We start from the raw sequence: 17,294 nt of genomic DNA, 5'->3' as shown, positions 1-17,294 counted from the left end.
AGGTTTCTCAGCTTTCTTGGATGGACTTATGCATCTGTTGATCAACATTAACCAAAGGCTACATGAAAGGCAATGAGAGAAGGCTGAATCCACATCAAGAATTGTGGTGGTTTGTATAGAGAACATTACGATCACCTAATCATCCCGCAGTTTTGCCGGAATATACGAATTACGACCCCAGGCGCATTCTTCGGCAATTCATGGTGGACTACATGTATAAAAATCTATTTTTTCCCAATAATCGGAAACGCCATCAACAGGAGGAAAATGCTCGGGCAGGTCGCAAAGATTAATAAGAACTGTTTTACAGGTATCTCTGATCTTCTGAAATACTGGCAGACAATTATGCTCTGCGAGTTCTCTCTACCATCGGGTCAGAAGACTGGACTCCTTTGTCTAATATATAAGTATATATTGCTCCAAACAATATCCGTATAAACTGTGAGTCATAGCTTATAATCGTCGAGCTCTGATGTCATCACGTCAGTGTTAGCGAGTGGGTACATAGCTCCCAACATCCGCTAGACGGGACAAAGGTGTTGACCTTGACTCACGCCAAGATCGCCACTATATGAAAGTATACAACCTGCCTTATCCCATTATATCTGGGACTTCTCAGACTTTACAGAAGGGGATAAATAATTCCATAAATTATTTACATATAATATTTGCATGTTATTATATATAATTGTTTTGTTTTTTTGCTAAATATTTTCTTCCCCTCCCTCCTTCACCGCCAAATCTCTTATTATACACCTGGGGGTAAATGTATCAAGCTGCGAGTCTCCGTCGGGTTTGAAAAGTGGAACTGTTGCCTATAGCAACCAATCAGATTCTAGCTATCTCTTGTAGAATGTACTAAATAAATAACTAGAATCTGGTTGCTATAGGCAACAGCTCTACTTTTTCAAACCCTCCAGAAACTCATAGCTTGATACATTTACCCTCTGATCTCCTGCTCTCTTATCCAGGTCCACCAGAGCAGTTACCACACTGATATCTATCAATAGCCACTTCCAAGACAAGAATATTGTCACTCACTGATGCTCACATGTCTCCAGAAGCAAGTAAATTACAACATGTGATTATATTGGGGCAGCACAGTGGCTCAGTGGTTAGCACTTCTGCCTCACAGCACTGGGGTCATGAGTTCAATTTCCGACCATGGCCTTATCTGTGTGGAGTTTGTATTTTCTCCCCGTGCTTGCATGGGTTTCCTCCCACACTCCAAAAACATACTAGTAGGTTAATTGGCCGATATCAAACTTAACCCTAATCTCTGTCTGTCAGTGTCTGTGTGTATATTAGAGAATTTAGACTGTAAGCTCCAATGGGGCAGGGACTGATGTGAGTTCTCTGTGCAGCGCTGCGGAATCAGTGGCGCTATATAAATAAATGGTGATGATGATGATGATATCCATCTCTACACTGCAATATACAATTCAAGTCGCATTTTAAACATTATGTGAAGGTAGAACATCACCCTCCCACCCTCGCATACTAAATGGATCATGGTTTTCACAAACCTGTACTTACCTCTTAGCCCACTTCCATAGAACACATTATATCTATTTTGTTCTCCTCACCCCACCAGGATTCCCGAATTAAAGCCGTTTTGCAACGTCTGCTACACTATGTCTGGCACTAAGCTGCAAGACAAAATACAATTAAAATCACTATATTTCAGTCCCAGAAACCAGGATGGTTACAGCTTTCTAATTATGCTTTGTCTAATAGTTAATGAAATTAACCCAGTGAGCGTCAATTGCAATTAGCAGTACACTGTCACCTCCTCTGGAACCTTAATAGTTGAATCTCCATTTACAAGTAGGAGGGAATTTAGCATGTGAGCCTAAGGCCATTGGAAAGACAACTCGGAGCAGGAAGGGACTTCAACCATCTGAATAAACCCACTTTGCTTGATTTTATATTATATATTATCATGAATAAGAGAAATGCAAAAAATGCTATAAAGAAAGTAACTACAGAGGGTGACTATGTCAAATGCTGGACTTAAAAAAACTTCAGTGAGTTATACTGGGGGTGGGGTGGGGGGGTACAGTGTGTTACTGCAGCAGATCTAGGACAAAATATAAAATTATGAGGAAACAGTGGGGATGGTAAAATACAACACACTACTGCCACCTAATGCCCACCGCGGGATAGGGTTACAAACCTCTTCCATTCCAGGACTCGTCTCTATGAGCAGATTGCTGGCACAGTGTTTTGTTTATACTACGGACCCAAGCTGTTTGTTGGTTTTAGAAAATATTTAGCCTTTTAGCTGATTTTTTTATTACTCCAAACAAGGTTGAACGATCCCATTAACTCTAATTTGAGGAGTTGGCGTTTTGTTGAGTTTTGAAAAAAAAAAAAAATAATTTCTTTCTTACTCAAATCTAAAACTACGTCATGCATTCTAATAGACCTATAAAGAAGAAGTTCAACACCATATATAGCTTTTCTAAGGTACCTTTGAGTAGGGATGTGCCGTAGAACAACCCGTTCAGCCTACCAGGAGGTGACTGCGCGGGTCTTGTACGAGGAAGTGACCGGGCCCCTCCTGTAATTTATTCTATTCCTATTTGTCATGGTGCTTGAAATGTCGTCTATAGACCACAAAAACCTCCATCCTCATAGTGCATTTCATTGTCTGCCAATGTGCTATTTAGCCACTTCACACATATGTACTTCACAGTTTTTAGAACTACGCCCAGAAATATCACTGTGCTCTTTTGGGGAATTGTAGCTCCATCTAGAAATTCTCACCTTTAGATCGTAAGCTCTCACTGACAGGGTCCTCTACCCTCTCTCTCGCCTCCGCACCGTGTCTCCTGTCTGTACTTTATGTCTCGTGTCTGCACCCCGTGCCTGCACCCTATGTCTACTGTCTATTCTCTATGTCTCCTGTCTGCACACTATGTCTCCTGTCCGCACCCCGTGACTCGTGTCCGCACCCTATGTCTACTGTCTGTTCTCTATGTCTCGTGTCCGCATCCCGTGCTTCGTGTCCGCACCCTGTGCCTCGTGGCTGCACCCCGTGCCTCGTGTCCGCACCCTATGTCTACTGTCTGTTCTCTATGTCTCGTGTCTGCACTCCGAGCTTCGCTTACGCACCCTGTGCCACATGTCTGCACCCCGTGCCCGCACCCTGTGCCTCGTGTCCGCACCCTATGTCTACTATCTGTTCTCTATGTCTCGTGTCCGCACCCCGTGACTCGTGTCCGCACCCCGTGACACGTGTCCGCACCCTATGTCTCGTGTCCGCATCCCGTGCTTCGTGTCCGCACCCTGTGCCTCGTCGCTGCACCCCGTGCCTCGTGTCCGCACCCTATGTCTACTGTCTGTTCTCTATGTCTCGTGTCTGCACCCCGAGCTTCGCTTACGCACCCTGTGCCACGTGTCTGCACCCCGTGCCACGTGTCTGCCTAGTCTCCATTCTCCTCTCTGTCCCTGTGTTGTCTTACACTTAATTTGTCTTGTATGTCATGTGATTTGTTCTGTTATTCACACCTCTCCCATATTCTGCAAAGGAGATATAATGCTCTTTATAATTGGTAGGGTGAACCAAATTGTGCATTGGCGTTACAGCGAGGTATCAAGCAAAGGTGAGAGAGGAGACAACGTGACAAGGGTAAACAATTAAAAAGTGCATTGGCTGGTGGTGTTCATGTACATATGGAGCAGAATGTATTGCAGTAAGTGACTTGTTGTATTAGGTAGAGCGCCGCGGCTCAGGATTCAGTGGAGAATCTGTGCTGCCGTGTGAAAGATCTCAGATTAGTTTACTCAGGAAATGTTTAGGATATCTGAGCCAACTGCAAAGACACTCTGCGTGGACCAATAAAGTCTGCTCCATCTGTATACACCCTGTTGGCCACATCAAACAATGCACTGAATGACAGGCTTTATCTCACATAGTTCATGTTCTTCACAAAAGCACCTGCATTATTTTCACTATCATCGTCTCTCTGCAGTTGGAAAATAAGAATATTAATATAACAGGAAATAAAAGAAAAACAAAACCCACACAAACACAAAAGCACTCTCCCCCCCTAGTTTTCTAGGTCTCGTGTCTGTAAACAGTCATTACCATACACACAACAGCTGCAGGCGCATTCCTAAACCCATCTGCACTGACCCAAAAACCGAAGCAGATATAAAATGGGCGAAGAAAAATTCATAGTGATAGGGTCGGACAATGGCTTTGAATTAGTTTCGTAGAGTTATTGTCTCTGCAACAATTGTCTGCGCATTCATCACTTGAAATAATGTAAATTAATATCCACTTTCTAACCAGCCAGGCACCTCATTTCCATAGAGATTTGGCTCCCTGCCACCGCTACCCAAGTGCCTATTTATTCCTAATTTACGTTTTCACCAGGCCGCGTCTTAGACAAAACACTGACACTCCGTGTCGTTCGTCAGATCTATTTTAAGATAGAGCTTTACACAGGTAGAGCACACTATGTGTAAGCCAATAAAACAAATCACTATCAGTTTTGTAGAGGAAACATAACGGACCTGAGGCAAAAACATGAGTGAGTTTTCTCCTGAACAAAACCATGTTACAATGCAAGGGCTGCAAATTAGTTTATTATTTTGCACACAAGATAAATACTGGCTGTTTTTTTTCATGTAGAACACAAATTCTTGATAGCTTTATTTGTACACTGAAAATTAAAGTTGATCTAGGACATACCTTACCCCAACTATAAATCTGTCCCCACATTTTAAATTTACCTCCACTCCAATGCAACATGGTTTTGCCAAAGTGAAAAGTTACTCATTTTTTTGCTTTACTTTCCTTAATACATCAGGCCCAATATGTTTATACGGATGCCTTTTACCTGCCTAAAGAAGGGGTCTTTGCATCCAAAAACCTTGTAATTAGTTAGCCATTAATCTATATCTGTCCTGTTGCAGGACACAGGCTGAGCATGAAACCTTTAGTTGTATGACTATTAACAAGACTCGTCGTATGATCTATAGCGATAGGAAGACTATGGGACCTACACAATCTTGAAGTACCATGTGTAGCTGGTCCAAGAGGGATCAATTTATTACTGATCATGTGATATGTTTCATGCGGTCAATCATATAGTGTAACTAAAAACCACACAAGCCTAAAATACACATAAACAACCCGCAGACATAACACAAAATAAACTTTCATAAATATTGAAAATGAAACCAGTTTGATGCTAAACGACTGTTACAAAGTAACATTTGGTTTGCTGGCTATTTGCATTGATTGGGCGAACAGAGCCGCAGTGAACGTAACGTTTAAAATTTTTGCTGCCCTGCGCAACTTTTCCGTTACGCCTCCCTGTTGCTTTTGCTTTTTGTGGCTCCTACATCCAGACTCCCATAGAATAAGATAAATATGTGGCTTTTCCACTAATCGGAGCCTGCTTCCTCCTGTTGGTACCCATATGTACTAAAAAGCATTCCTTCCTTTTACTTCCTAAGCAGTGCTCTCATAGAGATTGTCATTACATATCATCATCGGCTATTTATATAGCGCTACTAATTCCGAAGCGCTGTACCAAGAACTCACATCAGTCCCTGCCCCATTGGAGCTTACAGTCTAAATTTCCTAACACACACACACAGACAGACTAGGGTTAATTTTGATAGCAGCCAATTAACCTACTAGTATGTTTTTGGAGTGTAGGAGGAAACCGGAGCACCCGGAGTAAACCCACGCAGACACGGGGAGAACATACAAACCCCACACAGATAAGGCCATGGTCGGGAATCGAACTCATGACCACAGCGCTGTGAGGCAGAAGTGCTAACCACTATGTATCTGAACAGGTCAATAACATCCTCTCTACCTTTACCAAAATAGCGGTACCACGGTTGAAAATGTTTCTAATAAATACTACTGCTTCTGAAACAAATTATGACATCACTGAGCACCGCTTCTAAGGAAACAAAGATGTACACTTATTACTGCCAAATGTGTATTATACATCGATAAATCACAAACATCATCATCATCATCATCACCATTTATTTATATAGCGCAACTGATTCCGCAGCGCTGTACAGAGAACTCACTCACATCAGTCCCTGCTTCATTGGAGCTTACAGTCTAAATTCCCTAACACACACACACAGCGATATTAATATAGGTATAAATGCCTGTAAATGTCATCTGTACATGCAGCGAGTCCTGATGTCATCGCTTATGATGTCTGAGTTCTGATGTCATCACTTCAGTGGTCATTAGGAAAACATGTATATTAGAAGGGATAATGTACCCTCTAGTGTAAATTAACACAAATCTTAGAAGCCACCCTTTGGTCACAGAACTCCTCTGACTTATATTCATATCATTTACGGAAGGAAAAGTCTGATCCCATATATAGATGTTTTTGCTGTAGTATATACAGTTGTGAATTATTATCTGCATTATAAGTCACCATCGCTGGGATCTTCCTTTTTTCTTACCCTCTTCTGTTTATAAGCAATGACTGGCACCCAGTCAAGGAGATTGGGTTGGTATGGCCATGCCAGTAACTTTTTTGAGGTGAAGTTTGACAGGAACCAGGCAGTGACTAGGTTCTCATCTAATTGTCAGTGGGAAGTAGAACATAAAAGCTGATTTGCATATTCATATCAGACATCCCGGAGACCAGCCATTCTTTAGCGATTCTCCACACATGTCAAACAGAAAATGAGCGCACAGTGTATCTGTTTCACTTTTCCATATCTCCAGCCCAGAACTGAGGGATTTACTGATATGTCAGACAGGAACATTCCCGGGAACAGAGAGCTGGGGCTGCCCTGTCATGAAGACACGGACATTGCCATTCTTCTATGGCCTAGGCGGCTTTACAAACCCCAAGAAAACACCGAAGGGATCCCAATTAGAGAGCTACGTTACTAGAAAGATATTCCTCTTATATAAAGAGCCACAGAGACAAGCCGTGTCATAGCCATTACCATCGCATTGTTCGTTTAACCCCAGCGTAGCTCCTAGGGCACTAGAAGTCCCAGCATGCTCTGGCTTTCACGCACTGTTGTAGAATTCATTCATCTAGGCCCCCTGATTATATGATAATAGAATACAATATGGATGGAATTTAACAGACATGAATATGTCGTTATAGGGTATTTGCATATAATATTAAATAGAAGGCTCTGTATTTTTTAGATTTTTATAGCTTAGCTGGTAGTTTAACATTTGTGCTATCATAATCTTGTGACGCTACTTACTAATGTGCATTACAGTATACGGCTTTGTCATTTCCGCAATTATGATTTCTAAAAGATTGCTTCTGTATTGAAAAGGGAAAAGAGCGTTTATAATATATCAGTGCACATCTCTCCTAATGAATCGATTTTGTAAAGAATAAACAATGCTTTCATCAATCAACACCTAAATTATATTCTGTGTGATAGTCCCACATCACTGATGAGGGATGTCAAACCTTGCTGTTCACCGGCTCGACAGCCACAGGATTGCTTATTAATGTCAATCAAACTCCAAAAGGAAACATCCTCATTGGTGAATTATAAAAGGTATATTGCAATGATTGATTTTTTCCACAGCAACATTGTTAATAATTAAAGCTTGAGTATGTCTTGTACCCTACATCTCAAACAGTTATAATTACTCTTACAACTCAGTGTACAAAGGGGATCGGATATACAGCAAAAAGCTGAAATGATAAAGCACTACATGTTAGTTATTATTGATGTGAGGTCATTGGCCTTGCTCCTGTGTGTGAATCCACCAATCAACAGTCAGTATTTTTGCTATCTAGGGATACCAGGAGGATAAAGTGTCTTCTGCAATTTAGGTTACATAGTAACTGAGCAACAGTTATACAGGGGCATGCTGGACCTGGAGGGCAGGGAGCATCTGCCCCCGGCAGTCCCACAGTGGGGTTCCTTGGGCAGAGTCACTGGGCTACCTGCATTTTTATTCTTTTAATATGTTCCTAATAGGTTACCAAGCGGAGTCTCGTGCCCCCCTTCCACGGGGCTAAAATTTGCTGGCCAGCCCGTGCTATTGCAGATGGCAGTGTTGTGCTCTTAATAAACTCCTGAGAGTATATTTACTAAACTGAGGGTTTGAAAAAGTTCTAGTTATCACTTATTTAGTACATTCTACAAAATGACAGCTAAATTCTGATTGGTTGCTACAGGCAACATCTACACTTTTTAAAACCCGCAGTTTTATATATATTTGGGCAGCACGGTGGCTTAGTGGTTAGCACTTCACACAGCACTGGGGTCATGAGTTCAATTCCCGACCATGGCCTTATCTGTGAGGAGTTTGTATGTTCTCCCTTTGTTTGCGTGGGTTTCCTCCGGGTGATCTGGTTTCTTTCCACACTCCAAAAACATACTGGTAGTTTAATTGGCTGCTATCAAAATTGACCCTAGTCTCTCTCTGTCTGTATGTGTGTGTGTATGTATGTTAGGGAATTTAGACTGTAAGCTCCAATGGGACAGGGACTGATGTGAGCGAGTTCTCTGTACAGCGCTGTGGAATCAGTGGCGCTATATAAATAAATGATGATGATGTTGATGATATACTCCCTGGTGTCGGCATAGGTAAAACACATTGATCAACTACTCCTACTAGTAATAACACATGTACACAGCACTGTGCCAACCACAGGACCAGGAACCAAATATCGTGACCCCTGGCCCATCATATTAGACATGCATGTTATCACAGGCAGCCAGTGATGAGGGACATATAACACGGAACCCACATGCCCTCATCACACAAAACTTGGCTTTAAACCCACAGCCGTTTTAAATTATGACGGCAAAGTTGCCGAATACCGTTGATTTCCTAGAATCGCTACTTAATACATTTACCCCCAGATATGGGATGGGAGATTTACATGTACCAAATGTTACAAGAAGATATATCTCAGGTTTAGTGATCTGACAAGTGGTGAATTAATTGCAATTTTTTTTATTCCTTGATTGAGAAACTCTATAAATGTCCATCCTGCTACTGAAAGAGGCTTCACGGGAAATTCATATTGTCAAGTATAAATGTGCTCTTGTGAGCCCCATGGGATCCCACAATGACTGCTCACTGTCGGCATGATTGTATTTGGAATTGAGCGTATGTTCTACTTGGGCTGGTGGAGATGGTTTGGATGTAAGTTCAGCACAGTAGGGGAGTGGAGACATGCGTCATAGAGATGAGCCTGAGTGTGACTTACACATAGCTTTAAGATACCCCTGCTAGGAGGCATATCTGGTTACCCCTACACCCTAGTGCAAGTTTCTGATGATAACGGACTTTTGCCTAGAACATGTCTGTCTATATGATAGATTTAAAGTTACCTATATATTAAGGTACGTGCAATTGAAAATACAACCTCAGAAACATAAGGCTCAACTTTACGGTTACTTCTAAATATTTCTACCCCGGATCCCCCGGGGAAGAAATCTTAAAAGTTGGCATGTATGACGTATATTAATTTGGGCAACTGACTGGCATAGAGAGCAGCACAAACAGTGATCAGCACTGACAGCTTGGTGTGGTGACTGCGATGTGTGGGAGGAAATGTACAACACCTTACATATTAGAAAGCGATAAATATTCTATGTAGTAAGTGCAACCCTGTTGTCATACACACACACACATTATATAAACATACATACAACAAATAGTACAAACCATGTCTGAAAAATATCAGCTGTAGTTTTATGGTTCCCCCACTTGCAGAAAAAAACAAATACATTGACTCCAAAAACATACTAGTAGGTTAACTGGCTACTGCGGAATTAGTGGCGCTATATAAATAAATGATGATGATGATACAATCACAGGAGTTTCTTAGCTGTAATATTCTATAATAATCACTACAGACGTATGAATCATTTTCTCCAATGATTTAAGATTTCTAATCAAACCCGCACAGAATGTATTGTACTATGGTATTAATTTGTTTACATAGTCATTACCCCAATGGTTCTATGTAATATAATATAAAAGATATACTCACTAACAACGCCAGCTTTTGGTACTTCTGTTTCAGTTGCGCTGGGCTGTCGGATGGACGCGCTCCCAGTACACTGTACCAGTCCTTCTCCATCCCCTTAGTTGAGGCCATGAGTATACATATACTCTACACAGGAAGAACCTGAATAAATGAGGATTACAAAAGGAAGGTTACATTTTGTATTAAAAAAAAGGCAAAGCAATGGTCAGCAAATGTGATGTAGCAGAGAGATGGAGCGAAAGTATCAGAGCATACTTACCCACTCTCCCGGAATATCCGGGAGACTCCCGAAATTCGGGTCGGTCTCAAGGACTCCCGGGAGAGCTGGCAAGTCTCCCACATCCCGCAATTGCGGGGCTAAAATGACGCGATTGGCCCCCCGCGACAAGTATGCCGTTTTGTCGCAGGGCAGGGCCAAAATGAAGCGTTTGGCCGCACCCCTTTCCCGGATACGACTTGCCAAAAGTAGGCAAGTATGATTAAGGAGAGCAAAGCAAAAAAAAAAAAGGAGTCAGTTTGCTCCTGGACTAACCATGTTACAATGCAAGGGGTGCAAATCAGTTTATTATTTTGCACATAAGTTAAATACTGGCTGTTTTTTCATCTAGCACACAAATACTTGATAGCTTTATTTTTACACTAAAATTTACAATTGATTTAGGATATTCCCTACTACACATTTTTTTTTTTTTTTTTAAAAGTTTTATTTTTGAGAAGGTCAATAATGAACATCAGTCCAAGACAAAATCTGTTACAGTCAGGTTATACACATTCAGGGACTAATACAAACATTGTGTATCATAATGAGAATATTGAGATTGACCAAATTTTAGCTATAGGGATAGAAGAAGAAAGAAACAGAAAGGAGGTCAGTCAGAGAAAAGTGGGCAAAATAGATTAGGAGGCGGTGTGGCAGACCGCCAATAGAAGAGAAGAGAAAGAAAGCAGAGCAAGAAATAGAGAAGTGGAGGGAGGGGGGGAAAGGTAGCGGGTTGAGGAGGGATATCAAGTGGAGTGTTTTAGAGGAGTCATAGGGCAAAAGGAATTTGGATTTGAAAAAATGACATCCAAGGTTCCCAGACCTTATTGAAAGATTTAGAGGTGTTGCGCAATAGGCATGTCATAAACTCCATTTTGTATGAGTGCCAAACTCTATTAATAATTGTCTGCATAGTGGGCGCGGTGGGTTGTTTCCAATTAGTGGCAATTTGACATAGTGCTGCAGAAACTATGTGGCGGAACATTTTTGTTTGGTGTTTAGTTGCGGATGGAATTCCAAGTGGGAGAAGGAAAAATCTGGGAGAGAATGGGATGTCAATCTGTAGAATCTGAGATGCGAAGTTCCGTAGTTCCGACCAGAATGGGGCAATCTTGGGGCACTGCCACCAAATATGGAGGAAGGACCCTTCTGACGAGCATCCTCTCCAACATGAGCTGGATGAGTCCGGAAAGATTTTTTGTAATCTGGTCGGGACCAAATACCATCGATAAAGAAGCTTATAGGCATTTTCTTTCAGCTTCACACAGATTGAACTAGAGGCCGTGTTGGCTTTTATTTCATCCCAATCTTCCCCATCCAAGGGACCCCCCAGATCCTCCTCCCAGGCTCGCTCATGGGAATCTTGGGTGTCTGAGTCAGGGACTCTCAGCCCTCCATATAGCCGAGATATAAGGCCATTGGTAGAAGATCGCCGGAGGAAAAGTGACTCGAATGAGGTCAACGGCCTGATTCTTAAAGATGATTTAGTGGTGGAATGAAAGTTTCTTAGTTGTAGGTATTGAAAAAAAAAAGTGTTGGGAATATTGAATTTGGTTTTTATGTCTTCGAATGACGGAAAAGAAGCGCCTGTAGTGATATTATTAAGATAGTAAACATCGTTCCTTTTCCAAAATTCAAAGGACGAGACTATTTGACCTGGTGGAAAATCTGGGTTATCAAAAAGAGGAACAATTGGACTAGGAGCCGGGGCAAGATTAAACTTAGTGTTTGCCCGGTCCCAGAGAGAGAGCGAATGCGATACAATTGGGTGAATAAGAGCGGACCGAGGACGTTTAGTGCGAGGGAGCCACAGGAGAGAGGAGGCGGAGGAAATACCCAGGCTCTCAGCTTCAATCGAGACCCAAACTCTGGAGGAGCCCGGGGAGTTCCATAAAATACACTGGGCGAGTTGCGCTGCCAAGAAATAGTTTTTAAAATTGGGGACTCCCAGACCGACCTCCCGCGTCGACCTTTGTAGGACAAGGAGCCGAACTCTTGGACGTTTTCTACCCCATATGAATTGTGAAGTGTAGTGTTGCAAAAATTTGAATACATAAGGGGGGATGCGTATGGGAAGGGCTTGGAAGAGATATAGCAACCTGGGCAAAATGTTCATTTTAACTGAATTGATTCGTCCTATCCAGGAAATTAGGTTTTTACTCCAGGTTTCTAAATCAGATTTAATTTGGGATAGTAGTTTAGGATAGTTAGCTTGGAAAAGCTGACTATATTGTTTAGTTATGTAGATACCTAAATATTTTATCTTTTTATGGTGCCATTTGAAGGGGAATTGTTGAGTGAGAGAAGATTTCATACTTTCTGTGAGATAGAAATCAAGAGTTTCTGTTTTTTGTGGATTGATTTTGTATCCCGAGATGTAACTGTAGGTTTTGATGTCTGCAAGAAGGGGAGGAAGAGAAACAGCGGGATCCGAGAGAGTCAAAAGAACATCGTCGGCGTATAATGATATTTTATGTTCGGATTTCCCTGTTTTAACTCCATGTATCGCCCCGTTAGATCGGATTTTTGCCGCTAATGGTTCTATTAACAGGGCAAAGATTAAAGGGGATAGTGGGCATCCCTGCCGCGTCCCATTGGAAATTGAGAAGGGGGAAGAGGCGACTCAGTTGGCCACCACCGTTGCTCTAGGAGATTGATATAAAGCTAACAGGCCATCTAGAAACTTACCAGAGAAACCCATTGACCCCAAAACTCTAAACATAAAGGTCCAAGAGATGCGATCAAACGCTTTTTCGGCATCAAGTGCCATGATCAATGATGGTAATTTACCAGAGTGGATAGAATGTATGAGGTCAATAGCCCGTCTGGTGTTGTCTATAGCTTGGCGGCCTGGTATAAATCCGACCTGATCTGGGTGGATCAGGGAGGGGAGAAGGGTGTTCAAGCGGTTAGCTAAAATTTTGGCATAGATTTTGAGATCCACGTTTAATAAGGATATAGGCCTATAACTGGGACAGGAGGTAGGATCTTTATCTGGTTTTGGTATAACAACGATAGTGGCCAAGGTTGTCGCCTCGTTAAAAGGTGAACCCATTAAGATGTTGTTAAATAAATCTGTCATATGTGGGGCAAGGTCCCTGGCAAATTTCTTATAATATTGTGCCGTGAATCCATCTGGGCCTGGGGCCGATGATGATTTCATCATTGTTATAGCCGAGATTGTTTCTGTCTGGGTGATATCCGCGTTCAAGAAAGTGATATCAGTGTCTGAGAGATGTGGTAGTGAGAGAGATGACAGAAAAGATGTAATTTCTGTATCAAGAGATTGGACAGAGGATGAGGTCTCGGGGAGATTGTATAAAGCTTTGTAATAATCGTGGAATTCTTGAGCGATTTGCACCGGGTCATACATAGGCTGCGAGTTAGAAGATTTTTTGAGTTTTGTAATCTGTCCTCGAGATTTTTTCTGCCGCAGTTTGTTAGCGAGCATAGAGTCGGCTTTGTCAGCCTTTTCGTAATATTGCTGATTTAATTTTTTGAGAGTATTCGCTGCTCTGCGAGAAAGAATTGCATTTAGCTGGCCTCTTACTGCGGAAATTTGTGTGAGTAATGTCGTGGATGGGTGGAGTTTATGTTGATCAAGAAGGGAGGTTAGTTCGGTCTCAAGGGAATTAATTTCTTGAGATGCTAGTTTTTTAGCTGCCGAACTTTTACTTATCAATCTACCTCGGATGGTAGCCTTATGGGCTTCCCATAAAATGCCTGGGGCAATTTCCTCTGAAGTATTTAACTCAAAATATTCTTTGATTGCGTCCTTAATTTCTTGACGAGTCGATTGGGCCAACAAAAGGGAGTCGTCAAGACGCCAACGACGAGAACGTGGAGCTAATTTTACTAAATCAAAGGTGATGTGCACTCCGGCATGGTCTGTCCAGGTAAGCGGGGAGATTCCTGCCTCTAATATTGTTTGAGTGAGGGGATGAGAGACAAATATCATATCTATGCGGGAGTAACTACCGTGTGGGGCAGAGTAATGTGTAAAGTCTATTGCATCAGCGTTTTTCAGACGCCAGGTGTCATGTAGCGATAAATTGCGTATGCATTTTAATAATAACTGGGAGTCTTTTACGGAAGAAGTAGATTTTTGGCTGGAAGAACCCGAGGACCTATCTAATGTAGGGTGTAAGATGGTGTTAAAATCTCCAGCGAGATTTATATGACCCTGTGCAAGGCGCCCAATACGATTAAACACATCTGAGAAAAAGGCGCTTTGACCCTGGTTTGGTGCATATAGAGAGATAAGAGTGACCTGTTCAGAGCGGAGTGTGCCTATCAAAATCAGGTAACGTCCCTCTGGGTCAGAATGTGATTTAGTTAGGAGGAAGGGAACTCTGTTGTGTATTAAAATAGCTACTCCACGCTTCTTGCAATCCGCAGAGGCAAAAAACGTTTGAGTATAAAGCTTACTTTGGAGACGAGTATGCTGTCCTGTGAGATGGGTCTCCTGGAGGAAAACTATATCGGCTCCCTCTCTCCTGCAAGCTCCCAAGACCACCGCACGTTTAGTAGGGGAGTTCAGGCCGTTGACATTAATCGAGAGCACCTTGAGCGCCATGGGTGTTGTAGATGGTGTGAATCCTACGTAATATCAGCAAGAAATTTTTTAGAACATAAACAAATTGGGAACAAAAATAAGCATCAGTCCACTTGGTGATTTGAGAGAGGGAAGGGGAGCAAGGAAGGAAGCCACAGGTAAGAGAAAGAAGAGAGGAGAGATGAGAAGGAGGCCTAAATAGGCCATAACCCTCAGAGAGGAGAGCCCCTGTTAGGGCTATCATAGAAATAACACAATGAAAAAAATACATTGCAATACTACTAAGGGTGCTTGTGGGGGGTGGTGAATTTAGTGAGGTATTGGTTGGCCATACGAGGGGCCGTGAAAGATTGTCCAGCTCAGTTGGCTGGTGTAACTAGAACATTATTGTAGTGAGTAATTGACCAGAGGGAGGGGGGGGGCGGTAAAAAATAAAATAAAATTAGAGAATGAAAATTTAGGAAAATAAAGGAGGGATGAAAAAGAGGAGAAAAACAAAAACAATACAACAATACAATCTATGATGTAGTGTCAAATCTGTAACAATGACAACAACATTACTAACTGGTGATGCCAAACCAGGGCACCAACAATACTGTTATGCCCTTGAATTCTAAATCCCACAAGGGGGTGTAATCTGTAAACTGTAAATAACCTGGTACATGTAAAAAAAGGCAAATCGGTTATTAGGTGCCCTTGGTGGTTGCCCAGTAGCTAAACGAAAAAAGACAACAGTGTTCTTGTAACTTGAAAAGATACTAGGTAATCAGTGTGTGAGAACCTGAGTCCAAAATGAAGGAGGATGGATCCTATTAAAGGCCTTCAGAAGTTCGGTCAGTCTGGAGCCGCAGGAGATCTTGCAGGCCGTCGTTCCACCGTTGTCCAGTCAGGAGGAGGTGCTGAATCAGATCTTGAGGAATTACTACGTGTTGTAGATGAGGTGGGGTCTGGAAGAATCTTGAGTTTAGCAAGGATTTCTTGCCCTTGAGGTAAGGATTTGGCATATAGGATAGAGTTCCCTGCAAACACTTGTAGCTGGAATGGAAATCCCCATCTATATCTGAAGTTGTGTTGACGGAGTATTCGCGTCACTGGCTGTAAATCTCTGCGTTTTTAGATAGTGGAAGGAGCCAAATCTTGAAATATCTGAAGTTGCATATCTTGGAAGTCGATCGTGTCTTTGGACCTAACTGCGTTAAGAATTTTTTCTTTCGTTTGGTAATAATGAAGACGTACGATGATGTCTCGCGGTCTTTGATCAGCATTTGGTTTAGCTCTGAGAGCTCGATGTGCACGATCCAGCAGAATTTCACTGTCTAGAAGATCTGGAAGCAAATGTTTGAAAAGGCTATTGAGGAAGTCAGGTATGGAAGAGGAGACAACCTACTCTGACACGTGACGGATCCTCAAATTATTTCGCCGAGATCTATTCTCTTGGTCTTCTTGTTTCTCTTTCACCGAGTCCACCTCAGAGCGAAGCAGCGCTAGTTCTCGCTCAAAGGACGTTTGAGCTCGACACATATTATCCGTCTTTGATTCAAGACTGTCCGTTCTAGTGCCGAGAGCTGCAATTTCTGATTTGAATTCAACAATTGCTTTCTTAAGTTCCTGCTGGAAAGTAAGTTTAATGTCATGCGCTAGGTTAGTTATAGCTGCCTGAACTGTGGGATCTATGGCCTTGTCCAGCTGAGAGGTGGGACTCGAAGAGCGAGATTGATCAGATGGCGGTGAGGAAGTTGACACCTTCTTAGAAGCGGATGTGAATATAGGAGCTGTATTTCCTCCAGCGTGCTTCCTGTTTTTAGATGTCATTATGAATGCAAGTTCTTTTCAAGATTTTAGAATCTGCTGTTTTTCTTTTTTATGTAAATTTTGTTCTTCTCAGGTCTCAGAGGAGGAGAAAAATAAAATTGGAGGGGGTAGAAAAGGGAGAAAGGACTCTGGTCATGTATGTAGAGATGGTTGAAGCATTCCGGTTAAATCAACCCTACTACACATTTTAAATTTATCTCCCCTCCAATGCAACATGGTTTTCCCCAGGTGCAGAATTACTCCTTTTTTATGCTTTGCTCTCCTTAATGACTCAGGCCCAATATGTGGAAAAAAGTGAGGAGACAATTAAACTGGAATGGAAACTGGACACGTTGACCTAAACTGGATCTCTATTATTAAAACATCCCCACCATATATTTATTTTATTTGAATTTAAAAGAAAAACAAACAAAACAAAATAAAAACATGTAAAGGCTGTATCTAATCATCTCAGGGACATTGTCTAACATCACCCATATGAACCATTCTTTCATAAAGCTAACCTTATATTCATCCCTTTTATTTGCCATAACGAGTTTCTCTAAACAAAGACAGTTCTTATGAAATACAATACACCAAGGACTTCACTGTTTGGCCAGTTAAAGTAATTTTTAAACCGTTCCACTATGATTTGTCTAATAGTGATATAATATATTGTGGTGACTTTGAGGGTACAAAC

The 17,294-nt window shown here is 41.9% G+C and overlaps 1 protein-coding gene across 2 annotated transcripts in view; it reads right to left on the bottom strand.

The window, feature by feature from the left end:
* The window catches only part of DNAJC24 (DnaJ heat shock protein family (Hsp40) member C24), a 45,727-nt gene that overhangs the window by 27,192 nt on the left and 1,241 nt on the right, over positions 1 to 17,294 (bottom strand). Inside the window, exon 2 of one of the 2 annotated variants that reach the window (XM_075188041.1) lies at positions 9,993 to 10,115. In XM_075188041.1, coding sequence (XP_075044142.1) covers positions 9,993 to 10,115 — 123 coding nt within the window. Of the gene's footprint in view, positions 1 to 9,992; positions 10,131 to 17,294 lie in introns of both variants that reach the window. The other variant, XM_075188042.1, reaches the window with a different exon arrangement.

Source organism: Mixophyes fleayi, chromosome 10, assembly GCF_038048845.1.
Source record: "Mixophyes fleayi isolate aMixFle1 chromosome 10, aMixFle1.hap1, whole genome shotgun sequence".
NCBI classification, from domain to species: Eukaryota; Metazoa; Chordata; class Amphibia; order Anura; family Limnodynastidae; genus Mixophyes; species Mixophyes fleayi.
This window is presented reverse-complemented; position numbering and strand designations above follow the sequence as displayed.